This window comes from Nestor notabilis, unplaced genomic scaffold (genome assembly GCF_000696875.1).
Source record: "Nestor notabilis isolate BGI_N333 unplaced genomic scaffold, ASM69687v1 scaffold6081, whole genome shotgun sequence".
Taxonomy (NCBI): Eukaryota; Metazoa; Chordata; class Aves; order Psittaciformes; family Psittacidae; genus Nestor; species Nestor notabilis.
In genome coordinates, this window is record NW_009915031.1 from 218,734 (window position 1) to 237,118 (window position 18,385).

The 18,385-nt window shown below is 39.7% G+C and overlaps 1 protein-coding gene across 1 annotated transcript in view; it reads right to left on the minus strand.

Moving 5' to 3' along the window:
- Positions 1-5,561, minus strand: part of MEGF11 (multiple EGF-like-domains 11) — a 203,527-nt gene extending 197,966 nt beyond the window's left edge. Inside the window, exons 1-2 of the mRNA XM_010023922.1 lie at positions 5,450-5,561; positions 1,019-1,142 (exon numbers count right to left, since the gene is read on the minus strand). Of these exons, the coding sequence (XP_010022224.1) occupies positions 1,019-1,134 (116 nt within the window). The 5' untranslated portion in view covers positions 1,135-1,142; positions 5,450-5,561. The remainder of the gene's footprint in view (positions 1-1,018; positions 1,143-5,449) is intronic.
- Positions 5,562-18,385: the final 12,824 nt, after the last annotated feature.

An 18,385-nucleotide genomic window follows, 5' to 3' on the forward strand; every position in this document is an offset into this window, starting at 1 on the left:
CAATCTTTTCCCTTTGATTTATTAACATCTAAGTAACAAAGTCATCTTGGTCAGTACAACCAATCAATTTTGGTATTTAATTTTTGTTTCTCCTTGATTGGGTCTCTGGGCTGCTGACTATCTTCAGACAAAATCAATACTTTATTCCTGTGCTCTGAATGCACTTCACCTCACAACACAGACTGCAAAATCCTTTCCCTCTAGTTTCTGCTTTGCAGTTGCAAGCAAACCTGCAAACAATTCTTTAAGACCTCTAAAATCAAACCACAGTGTCATTAATACATAAGTACATTTCTGCTTTTGTTAAAGGGGTTTATTTTGCTAAAGTGGACAGTAATTCATATTTGTGTGAAACTAAACCACAGAACCGGAAATTTAGTGGGTTAAGCTTAAGAGTACAGGAACTTTAGCCTCTGCAAACAGAGCCTGCATGAATGTGAACCCTATCAAAGCTGGTGGGTTTCTATGTACTCATAAGAACTGTCCTGCACAGACCCACTTTTAGGATAAGGACATTGTAACAATAGAGAGAACAAGATTACCAGGGCCTTTAGTTCTCTGTGCTTTCATGTAGGTATTCTTTGATGCTGACACAAATTTGGCAGATAGAGTCACAAAGTTCAGGACATACAGAATAAACCTGCATGGTGCAGCAGGAAGGGCTTAAAAATAGTCAAAACCTCTAACAGTCCTGCTTGACCACAACCAGAAAAAAGCAATACAGAACAAGGCCACCGTTTCTCTAGGTCTCTCCATGATACATAAAAATAAACTTGTGGAGTGCTCTAGCTGAGACCATGGAGGGGCTTTCCAAAGCACAACTGAGCAAACACGTAACACAGGGGTATGTGGTTAGAATCAATTCTTTGGGATGACCCAAATCCTCAAAGGTGCTCAGAAGTACTATTTCTGTCATGCAAATCCATGTTCTTTTGTGAGGCAGGGTGGCATTTAGCAAATCATGGCTCTTATTTTGCCTTTTCTATGTAAAGGTCTGAAACAGCATGTTATGCATTACCTTTCCCAATGACTACAAACATTTGGATCATCTGGGTTTAGGGACAGAGTAGATTTGAGCAGAGAAAACAGAATAAGCCCTTTTAGAATCCACTTGACCATCATATGCGTCACCATTGTTGTATCTAGGTGAAGAAAAGAATGTACAGTTATTAAAGACAGTTTTGAAGAAAACATCCTTCTAGGCCTTTTCACCCTTGCTTTTGTGCAAATCCAAATACCGTGGAGTTATTTACAAACTCAAATACTTCAAAAAGCAACCAGCTAAACAGTCAATGCATTCTAAAAGGAATTTATACATTTAAACCTACTAAACCTGATGAATTTGATGATTAAGCTACCCAAACGTTGATAACCACAGTGATTCTTCCAAAGAACATTGCTTCTACCGATCATTTTTACAGCTGTCTGTAATGACAAAATAAATTACTGAGGTATTAAACCAAACTGTTCTTCCATCAACCTATAGGAAAATGGAAGAATACCCAAATACCCGCTCTGATTTACTTAAATGGGTTTTACAAGTGTCAATATAGTAGGCTAGAGCTCAGACATAGGCTTACTACATGACTGAAGTGAAATCAATTCACTTTCTAACTCTCAGATGGAGCATCACTTAGAGTGACAGAGGTCAACATATTGGGTCACTTTATGCAGAACACCAAAGATTAAATAAAAATATTTGCATGGAAGTTGGAAACAGATTGCATGAAATTTATTAGCTGTGGTCTCTTCATCATCTTACAGTTCATCTATTGAATGTACTGACTTAAACCTACTTATTGCTCACTTGGGGCTTTGAAACCAAAGCCACAGCATTTGCCTTGAGGCCCTCAATGGTGTCAGTCACCAATACAAAATAGATAGGAAATATGAAGCTGCTTTTAAATGTAACTTTACAGAGGTGTTAATCTGTTAAACATTAAGTCAGTAAAAAATATTTTAAAATATCCATTTTAGTCATTCACATCATCACATAATCCACCACTGAAATCAAAAGTCCCAGAAATTATTCCTGGCAACAAGACTGCCCTAAAAATAGACTGAAGCTTCATATGATCGTCTAAAGAAACACATGGCTCATTGCCTTATGGTCCAGAACAGCAAAAGGGAAGTTAAGAGGTTTGCTCTGCATGGCACTGATATACAGCCCAGTATAAAGACGTTGTCACAAAGCAGACTGAACAGCAGAGGGACAGCCAAGAAAGCAGATCTGAAACTACCTCCTGATTCAGAGCTGCCTTAGCTAGTTCAAGGACACCCATTGCCTTTAGTGGATTTGAAGGCAAGATCCCAATGGGAATAATAGCTCATCTTTTAAATTATTCCTAGAGCTCAGCTAAACCCAAAGATAGGTCTTAAGCCATGTAAGTCATATTAATGTTAATTAACATAATAGAATGTTAATGTTCCTCATGAAATGGATTTAAGCCTGGGAGTACCATTCCCCACCTGCAGGCTGTTTCAAGGTCCCATGGCAACAATGCAAAAGCTTACTCAGGAAATTAAAAGGGCTGATGACATGAGAAGGAATTCTGCTTATTGAAAAGACACTCACTACACTTGTCCTAGACACCACTAGTCAATGGAGAAAAGACGTCTTAATTGGGCTGACCTGGAAGAGCTTATGGGATGGAAGTTCAACAAACCTAATGTTCAAAAACAGAGCTTGTTTGAGCGTAAATTGAATTTTCTTTTAAAATAATATGTACAAACAGATGTGAGCTACCCAACTATGAGGCTCAACAAAAGGACAGACAGCCCCTTAAATGAAAAAAATCTTTAAAAGATGCCTCTAATGTACTACAGTACCTACCGTTAGTATAATGCCAAAGTACAGAGGACAAAGTATTATATTTACAGGTTGCAGTTTAACCCCTTTCTTCATTCTCTACATCTTTGGTACCTGGTAAGACTGAAGAAATCAGACCAGAGGAAAGCCTGCTTCTGATCAACACAAGAGTCAAAGCAAGAGACAGGCAAAACCACTTAAGGAAATACAATCCTTAATAGAGGGGTTTTTAAATCAAAACATGGTTCCGTGCTCAGTTTGTTCACTTCTAGAGAACATCAACAGCCTGGGTTTATCCCTAAATTAATCAGAGGCAGAAAGACAGCTTGACTTCTACATTAAGAGAGTGAACCTCTTCACATTTAAATAAAGCAGCCCTATATTTGAATTGTGTAGTTCTTAGAGATGTCAGCTTGTTCTTAAGAAAACAAAGTATCAGTTTGGGTTTTAAACCAGACAAACACCAAAGAATTATTTATAAGCCTTAATAGCACACACAGTATTTGTTTGTAATGTATTTGAAAGAGATTCAAACTTGTTTTCTAAACTTTTAATGCTAATATGAATTTATTATCTGTTTAGAAATTAACTGCTTTATGCAATTAATTTTCCAACTTTGTAAGTCAGATCGTATATCAGAAACATTCAACTCGCCACATACAGCAGAACCTCATTCATCTCAAATGTCTCTTTTTCTAACTCAAATGAAATATTTCACTTTGATCACTGTTAATAGAAAAGACCTCATACCAAAATGGAATGGTTGCTATTACAAGAGTCAGAATAAAACTCTAAAAATAGGAACACATATTAAAAACCAACATCAAAAAAGAATCCAGTAATGACATCTAATACACTGGGATTTTTTCATGCTTTATTGCTTGTCACTATCACGCAGTCATAGAATTGTTTGGGCTAGAGGGGACCTTAAAGCTCACCCTGTTCCAACCCCTGCCATGGGCAGGGACACCTTCCACTAGAGCAGGCTGCTCCAAGCCCCTGTGTCCAACCTGGCCTCGAACACCTACAGGCCCTTGTCCAAAGCCCCTCTCCAGGTTTCCTGGAGCCCCTTTAGGCACTGGAGCTGCTCTAAGGTGTCCCCTTCAGGAGCCTTCTCTTCTCCAGCTGCTGCAGCCCAGCTCTCTCAGCCTGGCTCCAGAGCAGAGCTGCCCCAGCCTTCGCAGCATCTCTGTGGCCTCCTCTGGACTCACTCCAACAGCTCCACATCCTTCTGATGTTGGGAGCCCCAGAGCTGAAGGCACTGCTCCACCAGGTTCCCGTGAGAGTGGAGCAGAAGGAGAGATAGATCCTACATTCTCGCATTGCGTTTAATGTTTCAAACATATTCTCCAAGGAGGCAGCATCAGCCTTTCAGTGTCTACCTTCATTAAAGATGTAGCCAGATTATATAAACATTTCCATTCTCAGCCACTGCCACTCTCCCAAGGACAGGCAGCCTTTAACAAGAAAACAAATGGCACAGTGGTCCTCTGTGCAGTCCCTAAATGGACTCTAGCTTTTTGTCTCTCCAGGCCTGATTTTTCTTTTCAAGAGTGAAAGAAGCCAATTCAAGTACAATCTGGCATGAGAGAGGGTCTTTCAGGCCAAGATACAAGCTGGTGATTTTTCACAAGTGTCTCCCTCTCTGCTGATCACAACTGATCAGGTTAGATATCTGATACTCATTAAGCCATTTTACGTCCTCACTCCTTTTCGAATGAATTTCAGTATTTCACCTACAATATTGATACAGGTCACTGGTTCCAGCACAAAAGAAACACATTCTCACTGTTAAGTCCCAAATCTTAGCTATAAAAAACCTGGTAGGTGGCAAGTCATTGATTTATCTGTCTGTGGATTCTCTTCACAAAAATCTTTGTTGAGGAAACTGTGCTGGGGTTTGCAAAGAGACCCAGAAGATGCAGGTGATAGTTTAAATTGGATGAAGTACATCAGAGACATCAGAGTGTGGACAGAAACATGTTTGTTACTCTCTTTTGCAGTCTGTACAACACAAGCTGAGGATGACAGCACCGCTGAAGATTAGACCTACATGCAGAGAAAATAAGGCCCCAAAGAATCTTTGCTGGGAGAAAGAAGTATCCCCTAAAGCATTCTCTAGCTGTTGAGGACATGGTCTGGGTAATATTCTTGGGAAAGAGGACTAGTGCATACTCTAGGTCACTGGGAGAAAAAGAAAACCAAAACCACAGGTTAAATTTCTCCTCTGTTTCCTTGGCTGACAGACTAGAAAAATTAACTAAAAATGATCACTAGAGAATTTCCTGTTGTAGGGCAGAAGTAGTGACACGTTTCATTTTCACATTTCTGTCACAAAAGGTTTCATAACACGACTTCAACGTGATACTCAAAGAGAGTTTCTAGTCCATGACAAAGTTGTAAATTGAATGTTTTTCTCTCAATCTGGGATGGAATGAGCTTGGTGTCCAGCTGTAACAAGGGAAAACACTTACAGAAGTGTCTTTCACCAGCATGAAATACTCTTAAATGCTCATATACTTTTGAAGATCATTCCTTTTAATGTCTAAATGCATATGCAGTTGATTAACCTAACCTGATTTTTCTCCACAGATTTCCTTGCAATGCGTTTAAAAAAGAGACACATTAAAAAAGTCTTACCTCGAAGTGCTAAAAATTCCAAACGGATCCTGGTTTTACAGACTCTCAGCACATGAAGACACAGATCACATTAACAGGATAGCAGACAAAAGCTCCTCAGATGTTGCTTGGCCCTGTGAGCAATCAGAAAAGAGAGAAAACATTGAGTCAAAGAAAGTGTGTTTGGGGGAGTGGAAACAAATTTAAGCAGAAATGAGAAACCATTCTAAATATATATCATAAGATAATGGTGTTAGACCAGACCTCAGAGCACTATCCTGTTCTGAGCCAATAGCAAGTGCCTAGGATGGAGGGAAGAAGATGGTTGACAGTAAAATGTCCCTTTTCAACCCTTGTAGCTTCCAGCAATTTGCAACTTTCTCAGCCACAAGTGGCATCTTTCCATTTAATAACACTGCATGGGCTCTATTCCAATAATTTCTCTAATCATTTCTGGTCTATTAAAATGTAAATTCCAATCCCCTAAGTTTAAATTTTAGTGTGAGTGACATCCTGGGATGGTCTCACATCTCAGGCATGTGCAGTATCAAATACTTCCTTTGGTTTTCCATCTGCCTCCTCAATTTCATTGGACAACTCCTTGCTCCTCTGTTAGAAACCAATCATTGACTCTCAGACTTAGTTTCCTGTCATTTCCTATCACATAAATGACATTTTGTTTACATATAGAGGTTTTATTCTGTAAAGTTGAGTTTCTTTCGGGAAGATGGATGAAAGATCTTGCAAAAGCCTTCTGGAAATCTAAGTGGATCTTTGTGATCCACATGTTTATCTCAAAGAGCTTTAACAATTCATGAAGCCTTTACAAAACCATGTTGATTCTTCATCAACATATTACATTTATCAAGAGGTTCCCTCATTCTGATCTTAATTAGAGTCGCTACCAAATAGGAAAATTGAGGTGCATCAAAATTCAAATCTAGTCTAGTATTTATGCGTGAGCAATTGAGGAAAACGCCAAAGAAGAGTTAAGCCAGAAAACAAGAAGCTGGATTTCACTGGAGGAGCATTAAAGTGACTGAGTGTTTGCTGATTACTCTATTTTAGTCTCCAAGTAGTAGCAAGCTTCCAACAAGCTGCCCTCAGTGGCATTCCTCCTTCTCATCCCATCCGAAATTTTCACAATACTTTAGGCAAGGGATCATTTAAACACTCACTTCATTTGGCTCTGCATCAGATTTTATTCGAAACAAGCTGTTAGGAAAGCTAAATGAGGCCATCAGTTTCAAAACTGATCAGGATTTTTTGGATGCCTCCACTTATGATTAATAACTTGAGATACAGTGAAAGGGCTGAAGAATATGCAGAGCTCAGAAAACATGCTAAGAAAGAGGCTGGTTTAATGTGGGCAGTCAAGAACTAAGGCACTCAAACTCACTAGTTACCTCTAAAAATTGCTGCCACGACCAACAGCAATATTGCCAACAGCAGGTTGTGGTTTTGTTTTGTTTCTAATGAAAATTTAAAGCTGTTTTAAAGAGATAAACACTTCAGGAAGGACCAGGTACTGCATACAAAAGCACTGGCGCTTATCATCAGGGCACAGAGAAATTCAAGTGATAGAAGTAGCAGAAACACCAGACTACGCACTGCGTTGCTGGGTTCTCTCTCCTGACATCGTGCACAATTAAGACAGTAGACAAAAAGCTGCCTCTGTTAACAAAAGATGATATTTCAGTTAACAGGATCTATTTAAACCTCTAGAAGTCATTGTACTGAGGGCAAATTATTATCCCTTCCATGCAGGGCAAAACAGCTGGTCTGTAATTTGTGCTAAAAAACCCCATGCTGTCAGTCACATATTCAGCTTTTCCATGTTCTCTCAAGCACTGCTCTCTTTAAGGTCTGTGTGCATCTCTGCCTGTGATGTCAAGAAGGCACTTCAACAGCTGGAAATACTTGAGTACATACAGAAGTCACTGCTATTCACAAACGTTCCTGGTATCATTTCTAGACATAAGTTTCTTGTCACCTGGAGGTGACACAGCTAAGGGGAGAAACAGAGCTGACCAGGACAGCTCAACTGCTTCTGACCTTCAGGAGGTTCCTCTGCAGTATTCTGGGACAGCTCATGGCACAGGACCAGTTTGTACAGTTGAAGAGGCCAATCCCAGCAGCACAAGCTGGGAAAATGCCAACAAGATGTACAAAACTAGGAGCTTTCTTACCTTGCACTTGAGTTCAAACAATGGAGACAAGCTTGTTACAACTTTGCCATCCTAGCCATAAGAGTAATGCCAACAAACCTAAGCAGGAACCAGAACTTCTCAGGATAGAAGTACTGTATGCTCTCTAATGAAGTTAACGGGGGTTAACCAAAGATCATGGCTGAAGCTACAGTGAATGTTTTGAATGAAACAGATTAAACTATTCTGTGATACTTTCTGTAATTAACATGATTTGGAAAATAAAAGAATAAAAGCAAAATTTAGACATTTTCACAGTTTATGGAGAAGTCACCAAGGAAAAGAGCTACATCCAGAGTCCTGTTTGCTTAGTCTTAGCAGAGCCCCCTCTGCTATATCATCCAGCGAAGCAAGTGCTGTTCACTACAAAGGAACTAATTCCATTTTCAAAGATGTAATTTTAGAGGCTTTCTGATAAAGACTGGATAAACCAAGGTCCTAACTGCTATAGTCCACCTATTTTCTGTATCTCTTGCACTCCTTGAACCACAGCTGCTCAGTTTTCCAATAACTAGGTGGAGGGCTGACTTTAACAGGAACCAAGAGTCCAAATCTCTTAAATTGCTCTAAATCTCTAAGCTCTAAAACGTGTCAGTGTGAGCTGCAATTGCTACAGTGAATGTTTTTACACTTCCATGGATATCTTACGAAGTCTGAAGATGTGCTTCAGTGCTGAGCACTCTTATAAGCTGACTTTCACTGGAGTCACTGGAAGCTTGGCTAAAGCAAAGCAAGAATAAATAACAAAGTAAGCTCTTCTCAGTCTATTAAATGTTATTTTTGAAGTTCTTGATTGTTCCTTCAGTGCTCTCAGATGAAAGCTGGGAAAAAATATCACAGAGATGTGCCACTAGACAAGTAATCCAGGCAATCAGATTGGTTCTGGTTAATGAAATATGTTTATCAAGACACATACGTATGGTGTACGTGGTTGGGATCCAGAGAACCTGGGTTTAAACTGTACTGTCACAGACTTAAGGCCTGACACTGGGTTAGCAAAGTGGGTGGGACTGAGATAGCTCAAAGTCCACCCAAGTTCTACATGCAGTATTTCCTGTAGGCTGCTCTGAGCCCTCAGAGGCACCCAGCCACGATACAGCACCAGGCTCTGAAGCAGCAGGTGGAATTAAAGTTCAAAAGTGTCCGTATGTTCCACAGGAATCAGGGGAAGAGGACTGACCAACCTGCCAGGTGCTTTAGGAATAAGCATAGTACAATCTGAAAAGTGATTAGATACCGAAGTAACAATGTCTGAACACGTGTGGCATTATCCATCCACTCTATGAGATCAACAAGGAGATGCAGCCACCCCTATTTTATCAGCACTTACACAAACCCAATATCCCTGCACCCTTGTGCAAAGCACAAACACTATTTCAACAAGCTATAACTCACTACAATACCACATTGCTTTCTCTTAGATAATTGAAGAGTTAGTCAATAGTCCAGTAGAAATATAATGAAAATATGACATTAACAACACCTAAAAACATTGCTGAAACAGTGCCCAAGTACAGATAATTGCTGGCTCCTTTTCAGAAAGGTCAGCATGGAAAAATATTATCTGTGATTTTCTGCCCATGATTTTGTTACTTGTACTCAACTACCAGTGTAAAGCTGGAAGCCAGCCCTCTGAACATGTGGCCCAGTGAGTTATGAATCCAAACTCAAGTCCACTGAAACATTAGTGTTCCTTGTAGTGCCTAAGCCCATCAGGACAGGGAGATGGCTGATGTTCCACCAGCACATTCTGCCAAAAGCAAGTTGGTGTTGGCAGACTTTGAAGGCAAAATCCTGGTACCCTGCAGAATTTCAACAGAAGACAACCTCCTGCAAGCTTAGAAATCCTCCTGAGGCAATCATCTCTGAACCATCTCACTTAAAACATGGGAAACAAGGAAAGTCAGAAAGAGCCACTGCATGCATTTGCCTGCTTAACCTGATCTCACCATCCAGCCATAGCCATAAGGGGATGGCAGAGGAAGGCAGCCAAAGTGCTGCAGTATCCCCTGCACTGATCCCAGTTTTCTGGCATAGTGGAGCTTTAAAGCTGCTGAAACTGTGTGGGGAGCCACATTCTCTACTGATTTAACAATATATTTATATTCACTATCCTACGCATCTTTCAGCTACTCCTTCACAGACATTACTTCAGTAGAGAAAGTAAGCTGACACACATCAAAAAGCTCATCTTCTGAGAACTCAAGTTAGCTTGCTTACATATAGCCACCCACCTAATCCATGTTCAAGATGACAAACAATTACAACATATGCTTCCTTAGACACTTGGAGCAACAAAGACCGTGTATCCCTAAAACACCCAGGATAAATAAGCATTACAGGATGCCTACATAAGGAATAATGTGTTTATGTATTTAGTTAAGAAATCCCAATCAAATTCCAATAGGATTTCTTTGTAGAACATTTAGATAGCGCACGTGAAGTTGTTCTGAAACTGGGAGTAACAAGCAATGAAATATAAATATTTCAATATACCTGCAGTGAAATAAATTAAATATGATTCTGTGAACGTCAGGTAAAAAAGTGCTATTTGAAAATGTGGACTGTCCTTGAAGATTGTATTTTTAAAGATGACTCCTATTTGTCAAGAACAGGCCCCTTCTTTTCGTCTTCATTTATCTCAGAGGAAAATAAAATGAAACAAACAGCAAAAAAGTCCCAAGTACAGTGAACAGCTGAGCCAGGGACAAATTAAGTAACACAGATTGATGGCTGTTGATCTACAGCAGCACTATCACATCCCAGTGCTACATCTCATATTTCATTTAAAGACCTGTCTCTTCCAGAAACAGTGCAGTATTTATGGGAGAGGCTGATTTGCAAGCCTGGAGCTGCACTGAGAATCCACATTCACTTTGTCCAATTTGGCTTGAAAGTTGGTGAATGCCTTGAACTTTCAAGGTAGTAATCCAAACAAAATGAAACCCAACACTGGGATAAAATGAACACTGAGACTAAACACGTGTTTTCAAACAATGCTGCAGGCAGGATAAAGCTTTTTATCTTCAGTTTCTTCATAAGAGAGTAAGGAAATACTGCTTGCTTCCTCTGCTTCTACAGCTTTACTAACCCCACTGGTCCAATAGCATCTATCTTCATCTGTTCTCCTCCAGGTTTCCCAGTGCTTTACCCTCCCTAGCATTGTCTGTTACAGCAGCACTCAGATGTTCTCTTCCTGCACTCAATTTCCCCTTCAGCCTCTTGAAATCTTAATCTAAAATTTTTTTAGCTTCATAGCTATTAAAGTCATTGAGTGGCCCATACGGAATATAACATTTTCTATGAATGTATGCTAAACATAAGAGAAATGGTAAATCAATTTTTAGATTTTTAATGGCTTAAGAATTAGAGTGGCCACTTAAAAACTGCCAATTTCACTTGAAATATGAGAGGTTTCCTCAGAAGCTGCAGTAATTCTTTGTGCTTTCCTGTGCTTCTTACAGGGCGTATCTGGAACAGTATCAGTACTGAAGGAATGGTATTTGGTTCAATCATGTCAAAGCTAAAAGCCTGAAATTAGGAGGCCACATAATTTATCTGGTTTTGAGAGCACACACAAATCTCTGTCTGAGAACCAGGCTGGTTTCTCAGGTGCCTACAAATGGCTACAAGCTCTTAGGTTTAAGCATAATAATAGGCTGAACAGATCTGCCCTTCTTTAGGTCTCTTGATCACCCACCCTCAAGCTATAGAACCAAAGAGAGGCACCATGAATGGTCTCATCCAGCTACAGACCAGCACCCAGCTTCACCTTCACTAAAATGGGCCTCAAGAGGTTGACATGGACAATTTGCATCTGCAAAAGCCTGTTGTCTTCTCTGTGCAGAGCAGAAAGGAGACTGTGGCCAAAATTCCCAGCAGAGTTTCCCAAAATACCCCCACCTTTCCAGGAACCATCATAGGCACGCTTAGAGCAATATGTGGAGAGATAAATGAGAACATGACCTCAGCCTTATTTAATTTTACATCATGATGCAAAGCTCTTGACTCTGCTGTCTCCAAGACCTACTTTATCTATTGTTTATTTCTTCTTCTTTTTTCCAGGAAGTTGTTCATTAAGGATAAAAGCACCTGGCTTACAGTAACAGGGCACTGGGCAAAATATCTGTCATGAACTTGAGAGAAGAACATTCATAAATACACCAAATAGAACTGAGAGGCTGCAGGGCAGTATCCCAGGTGGAATGAAGGCAAAGAAGATGTAAGGCCTCTACAGTCTCTGCTGGCATAGATGGCTGAAGTCCACTGAGTTCACTGTGCCAATTTGTATCTGGAGAGGATTTGGATCTACCAACTCAGTCATCAGACACAGATGGTATTGGGGCTGCTCAGGTTAGAGCCTGTGTTTTCTTTCTGGCAGAAAAACAGTAGCCAGAAAAATCACTGTGGACAAACCCAGATCTGAATAACTGGTGCATGCAACTACCTTGGCTTCCTCTTCCTTCTCCTCCTAAATTTGGCACTGAAAACTTATTTAACTACTTTAAGAAAAAAAGGTTAACACAAGTTGTAAAAGGGGGGGGGAGAGTGTGTGTACTTTTAGGGCTTAACTTCCACCGTTTTAGATGTATTAATTAAGGTTTTTTCCATAAGACAAGTATGTTTTTCTCTCTGTTCTTCCCTGTGCTTCCAGGCCCGTGATTGCTGCCCTGGTCTGAATCCCTCTAGGAGAGTGGGTTGCAAGACAAAGCAGTTTGTCCAGACTTTTTGCACCTTGGAAATTATTTACCTTGTTCTATCTTAAGGCATTCTTACTTCACTACTTGTTTCAAAAAGTCTTTGATACGAAGGAGAAAGAGAAAGCTAGTCTTGCAACCCAGCGCAAGAGCAGGAACCAAGAGTTTAGCTCTCAGGGGTTACAGTGATGAGAGTGCTAAAGAAACAAGTGGATCAAAATAAAGCATATTGTGTACCAAGCACACTTGTCAGCCAAAGGCCATGTGTACCCTTTTGAGCTGTCTTTGCCTCAGCCTTACCCTGGTAAACTGGAACAAGAACTTTGTCCCAACATCCCACTTCTGACTGTCATTCATAGAAGAAAAGCACAGGTAAACGCACAGCACAATGGTTAACTGCATTTCAGCTGTTTTTATAACTTATGCTGTCCCGTCTCATCTCCTAAGGACCAAAAGACCCTCATCCTCTGCCAAAGTAGACAACAGATAACAAGGGAAGTCTGGGATATGAGGTGTTTTGCTTGTCCATTTGTTTAAACCTGGAGCCCACCCACCAGCGCAGTCATTCACCCTTCAGACTGTTTCAGTTCTTGATTTGCTAACTACAAGTCAAACATCAGGTGGGAGTAGGAATGAGTAGGTGGGAACCAGAACCCAGAGCAGTCAGAAGCTCTTAGAATAACACTGGAAATCTGAACACTGGAAGTTGATTTCTGAAAATTATAGTAAACAATTTTCATTTTTTCATGCTTCATGCTACAACTTATCTTTCTTATTTCAATACTGACTCTGACAGAGTATTTTATCTGTTTTAAAGTTCCTCCTCAGAAGGATTCGGTCAAAACATCCCCTTTAGACCTTGTAACATCTCAATGAAAACAGGCACAAACAGGCACAAAAAGGCCAGTTGGAAATCTGGGTATCAGTTCAGCTCTAAAAGATGTTCACACTTTGCAATTGAAACAAAATATTTACTAGTAGAGTATCACCCCATTACCATGAATTGAGGGGAAATTGGAATTTCATGCAACTGAATAGGCTAATTACATACACAGACACAGACTTTAAAAACTAGGCCTTTCGTGTTCTTAAGTATAAGCAATCAAGGGTAAGAGTAACGTTTCATAATTATGTCATTGATCTAAATTCCTTTTCATTTTTCTATGAAAGCACCAAACTTACATAAAACACATCTGAGGCTGTTGCCATCTCTCAGATCCACATTTGTTCTAATCAAATATTCACCTCGTGACTTGTTGGGGTTTTTTAGTTATTTCCCTTCACACGAAATTAAAATTCTGAAAGTCTGACTCTATCATTAACTTTGAAGAAAGTACTAAAAACTCATTTTAAAAAAAAGGAAGTCGTAGGGAGCTATGGGAAATTCTGTATTAGGTTGGCCTACTAATTAAAACCAAGCATGCCACAGTACTGCCCCTCTTCAAAAGTATCCGCCTACAGATCTAAAATCTTTTCAGAATGATTAAAATCAGGAGTAAAAAAATCCCAAATCTCTTTCCTCTTTCATGTGGAGCCACACAGAACACACTTTTGCAGATTTCAAAGTCCATTAAAGCGTCACCTTTGAAAACAGATGCACAAGCAGGCCCACAAGTGATTTATGCAGGCAAGATGCTCAGAACTGCCAGGGACTACTCGTGTTCAAAGTAGCCCCAGCAGGCTCAGCCAGGTCCAGTTTCTATCACATGTAATTGGGATTCTTTAACCATAAAATCAATAACATAATTAGTAAATGGGACATTATTTCTCAGAACCTTGCTACAACTTATCAGTCTTTGATCAGGCAGAGCTGACTGCTAATGACATTTAATGTTAATTAATGAAAATACATGCGATTGGAAGTTCTTTGGAGAGTTATCTAGTTATGCACCATAAAAAATGAAGCATGTAATACCTGTAATTTATGTTTTATCAATAACTATTGTTTAGGATACTCTAAAAAGACATCTTTAGCTACGCTTTCTTACATAATGACTTTCTTGAGGTGATGTGTGTACAACAGGTGATCCAGTTCATTACTGAGTTCTGGCTCATCTATAACGCCAAAGTCTGCAGATAAATTCCTCCTCAGCTGCAGGACAGCACCAACAGAATATCTGATGAAATTCACTTCTCTTTTGACACTGGCTGATTGACAGCAAACCATCACGACTGAAGTTGCTGACAAAATAAATAACAGAACCTGCGGAGATGAAGCAGGGATTTCAAAGGAATGACTACAATCCTTAGAGAAGAATGATTAAAGAAGGCCAAAGTATTTCATAATCTCATAGGAGTGCAACATTTCACTACCAATCGCGTTGACTGTCCAAGACCCAGCTATTGAGCAGCATTTATATTTAAAAATATTCCAATTTGATGGAACCTGTCTAAGTAACTTTTAGTGATTGTCAGGCACATGGAAAAAGGCAAAAGGAACTTTTCCATTATTATAAAATGTCCTGGGATTCACCAGGATCATTGTATCAGGTTTAATATGTCTGTTTCTAAACTAGAAAGGAAGGATAGAATAAATGTATCGTATTAACACCATAGGGCAGCTTCTATAGTTGATATGTCATCATGTCAGTTAGCTCCCATTTCCCAAAACATTTTGGCTTTGATAATATATATCCTAATGTTCTTGCTTAATAATAGCTACCTATAGTAAATGAACCCCTGGGCTCAGTGAAACTATTCTAATACCAGAATCTGAGTACACACCTCACTTGCAACAACTTTTTCCAGCAGAGGTGTGTAAAAAGGAGCACTCCTCGTATTACCTCGCTTTTCAGTAGCTTAACAATATCGAGAAATACACTAAATACTCTTACAGGAGCTCTATTAATTCCACCTAGGACATGCCCAGTTGTTCAGTGGCACACTGTTGTCAGTATGAGCAGGGAACACTAAACTTACAAGTCAGGTTTTCAATGATCTAAACTCACATGAAAAATAAGAGACACAGAGAGGGGAAAAATCACAATCTTGCTGCATCTCTAGCAGTTTGGTTTAGTTTGCAAGACAAAGTGTGAAATTGCTGAGAGCAGGATGCTGGCTAAATAGGTACCACTTGTTCTTGCCCCAGATGTGATGGTGCTGGCGTGCTGTTCAATACAAAGTGATTAATGATTGCTTGCAATCAGCCCTGGAAATCAATTGGCATTGAGTGACATAATGATTCTATGACATCACACAACTTCCCATCTGATGTTTGTTCCTGGACACGTTTCTCCTCGTGCTGCCATTTCTGGCACTGTGAGTGAGCTCAAAAACATTATGGGCTTTATGATGTTCCTGAATAAACAAGTTCTCACATGAGAGAAATTTTCTACTTTCTGCCAAACTGTATTTTTCTGTTCATTTCCCCTCCCATCACCACTCTTTGCCATGTCAAATCCAGCCATAGGAGCAGGGCACAAGAGAAGTTCTGTGGTTAAATTTGTGCCTTTCCTTCAACTTAAGAGTTATGAAAGATTGTAGGAAAATAATATAAATGAGAAAGAAGGTGCTACTGGTAGTAGAACCACACGTGTTGTGAGCCACATAAATCTCTTTCTCAATTTCAGCTGTACCATTGCTGCAGGAGTGGACAATTAGTTTGTCATCTTTTCTGCTACTACCAATAACGAGTTTTTCCAAAGTGACTGTTCTGAAGCAATTAATGTTTTTAAATGATCCCCAGTGGCCACTTCCAAATGCATTTTAGGATGCTGTGTATTTTCTTTTTAATGTACGTTTAAAAAAGTAACAACAGGAACTGAGGGATAAAGGGCAGCTGCTTTAGTTTCTATGTGATGGGTTTCTCCCTGCTTTAATTACCACAGTGGCCTTCTCTCAAACATATGTTCAAGTTTAACTATTATTATTTTTAATAAGTGGGACAGCAGCAGTATGTAATGTTCTAAATGAAGTCTCTCCACTATGTTGTACAATGGTTCTGCCATTTTTCTATCTCTGCACAAAACTACCTTACTGAATCAGTCCTAGAACAGCACTGCATTTCAGATTGGCAGTTCACAGACATCCTATAACCCATGACAATAACCAGATCTCTCTTCTCCTTTGTCGTATCTGAATGATGACCCTCCATCTCATCGCAAAGATTCATGTTGTTAGTCCTTGACTGTACATCTTTGCACTTGTGCTATTAAATTTCTTGCAGCTACTCCAGTCCACAAGGTCACCCAGTTCCTCCTGTATGACAATCCAGTCCACCTTAATACTGACAAGCTCATTAGTCTGCTAGATTAAATACAGAAAACCATTCTATCAATTAAGAACAGTCAAGAACTCTGATACCTCATAGCTTTCCCAGATGAAAATCCTATAATATAATAATGGAGTAAAACCTTAGTAGTCAACAGGGTTGCATATAGTCATTTAGTGTGTAATTTACATTACAACAGACCAAATCTGAACAAGGGATTCCAGATTCAAGTATTCAAGTTAGCAAATTCTTCTTAATCACATCAAGTTGCCCATTATCACCAAAACTTTACATCTAGAAAATGGAAATAGAATCTGCATTCATATTAATCAGAGGCTAAGGAGTGTGCATTTTTCTTCATGAAGAATTAGACGCTCATAACTGAATGTATAAAAGTGAAAGTAAGCTTGATATATCTGCCCCTGTTTTATTTGCAGTTTGCTTCAGTGTAAGTTGTACCAGTATGAAAACAGAATAACTCCTGCATGCTAAATAGGCTGTGTAAATCTTTACAGAAGTTCTTTGGTCCAGTTTGCAGCATGTTCTTTTGGGATGTGCATACAGCTACCACACGGAACATCAGCCAGCACAGACCCAAGCAGCACACAACAGGCTGGCAGGTGCTGGGAAACAAGGCATCAGCTGATGGATTTGCAGTAAATGATAGCTTAAGTCCTAGTAAAAGATAGAACAACATCAGAACTGTCAGAGCAATTTTCCACATCGGTAGTTGAACACCTGAACTATTGCTTATTTTTGCAACTGAACTGTTCCCAGTTTTTCTCTCTTCTACTCTGAATCAACATCGGTTTGAGATGTGTCATAAACATGTTTGCCTGAAAGAGCCAAATGTACCACCCTCGAGGTGGAGACTGAAGTACGAAACAGTAATTCCTTAAAATATATACAAATAGAAAGGTTGGTTCCTTTTGTGTAAACATCTGGGCTCACAGTCAGCATGACATTAGTCTGCCTCTGACTTAACGTCATAAAGATTGATTTATTAATTTTCATTTAATGCCACCATAATTTGCAGCTTTGCACATGAATATAATGTTTTAGTCTGTTACCAGCTCTCTCAGAAATGGAGCAGAAATCACAACATTTTTATGTCTTCTACTTTTTACAGGAACTACCAGTTAAGCAGCTTCACTTGTCAGGCATTTGTAAAGGTATTTCATAGTGCACAAAGAAAGGTTGATTTTGAAATGAAAAAACAGACAACTTATTTAGTATACTAATCTTCCAAATTCAAAACAGTTTAATTATTTCCATGGTCTAAGAGAAATCAAAACCAAATTGTGAGGTGTGACAGAATAATTTATTTCCAATGGTTAATCCTTCAAAAACCTGCAGGGAAAGCGACTCGGGCTGACACCTAACTGCAAAGCCCAGGGGTGTAGTGAAGATCCACATCCCCCAAGGAGCACGCACAAGAGGGTGAATCCCAGTCCTTAGCAAAAATACTAGTGGAAACAAGGCAAAGAAAGCACCAGCTGCCTATCCAGCCTCTAAGAATAAAAAATATTCTTACAGAAGCCAAAAGCTTCCCACAGCTGTGCTGGTTGAAACCCAGTATCTAGCTGTCCTCTGGTATGTAAAACATGCTTACTGCATGACCTAGCACCATGTGGATTCCAGTACAGAGACTTAAGGATGGTTAGGGTCTGTAGATTTGCTTGCAAAATATTATGCAAAAGAAATAGAGCTATAATGACTTTAACCTGCCAGAGGGGAGACTGAGATGAGCTCTGAGGCAGAAGCTCTTCCCTGTGAGGGTGCTGAGGCGCTGGCACAGGGTGCCCAGAGAAGCTGTGGCTGCCCCATCCCTGGCAGTGTTCAA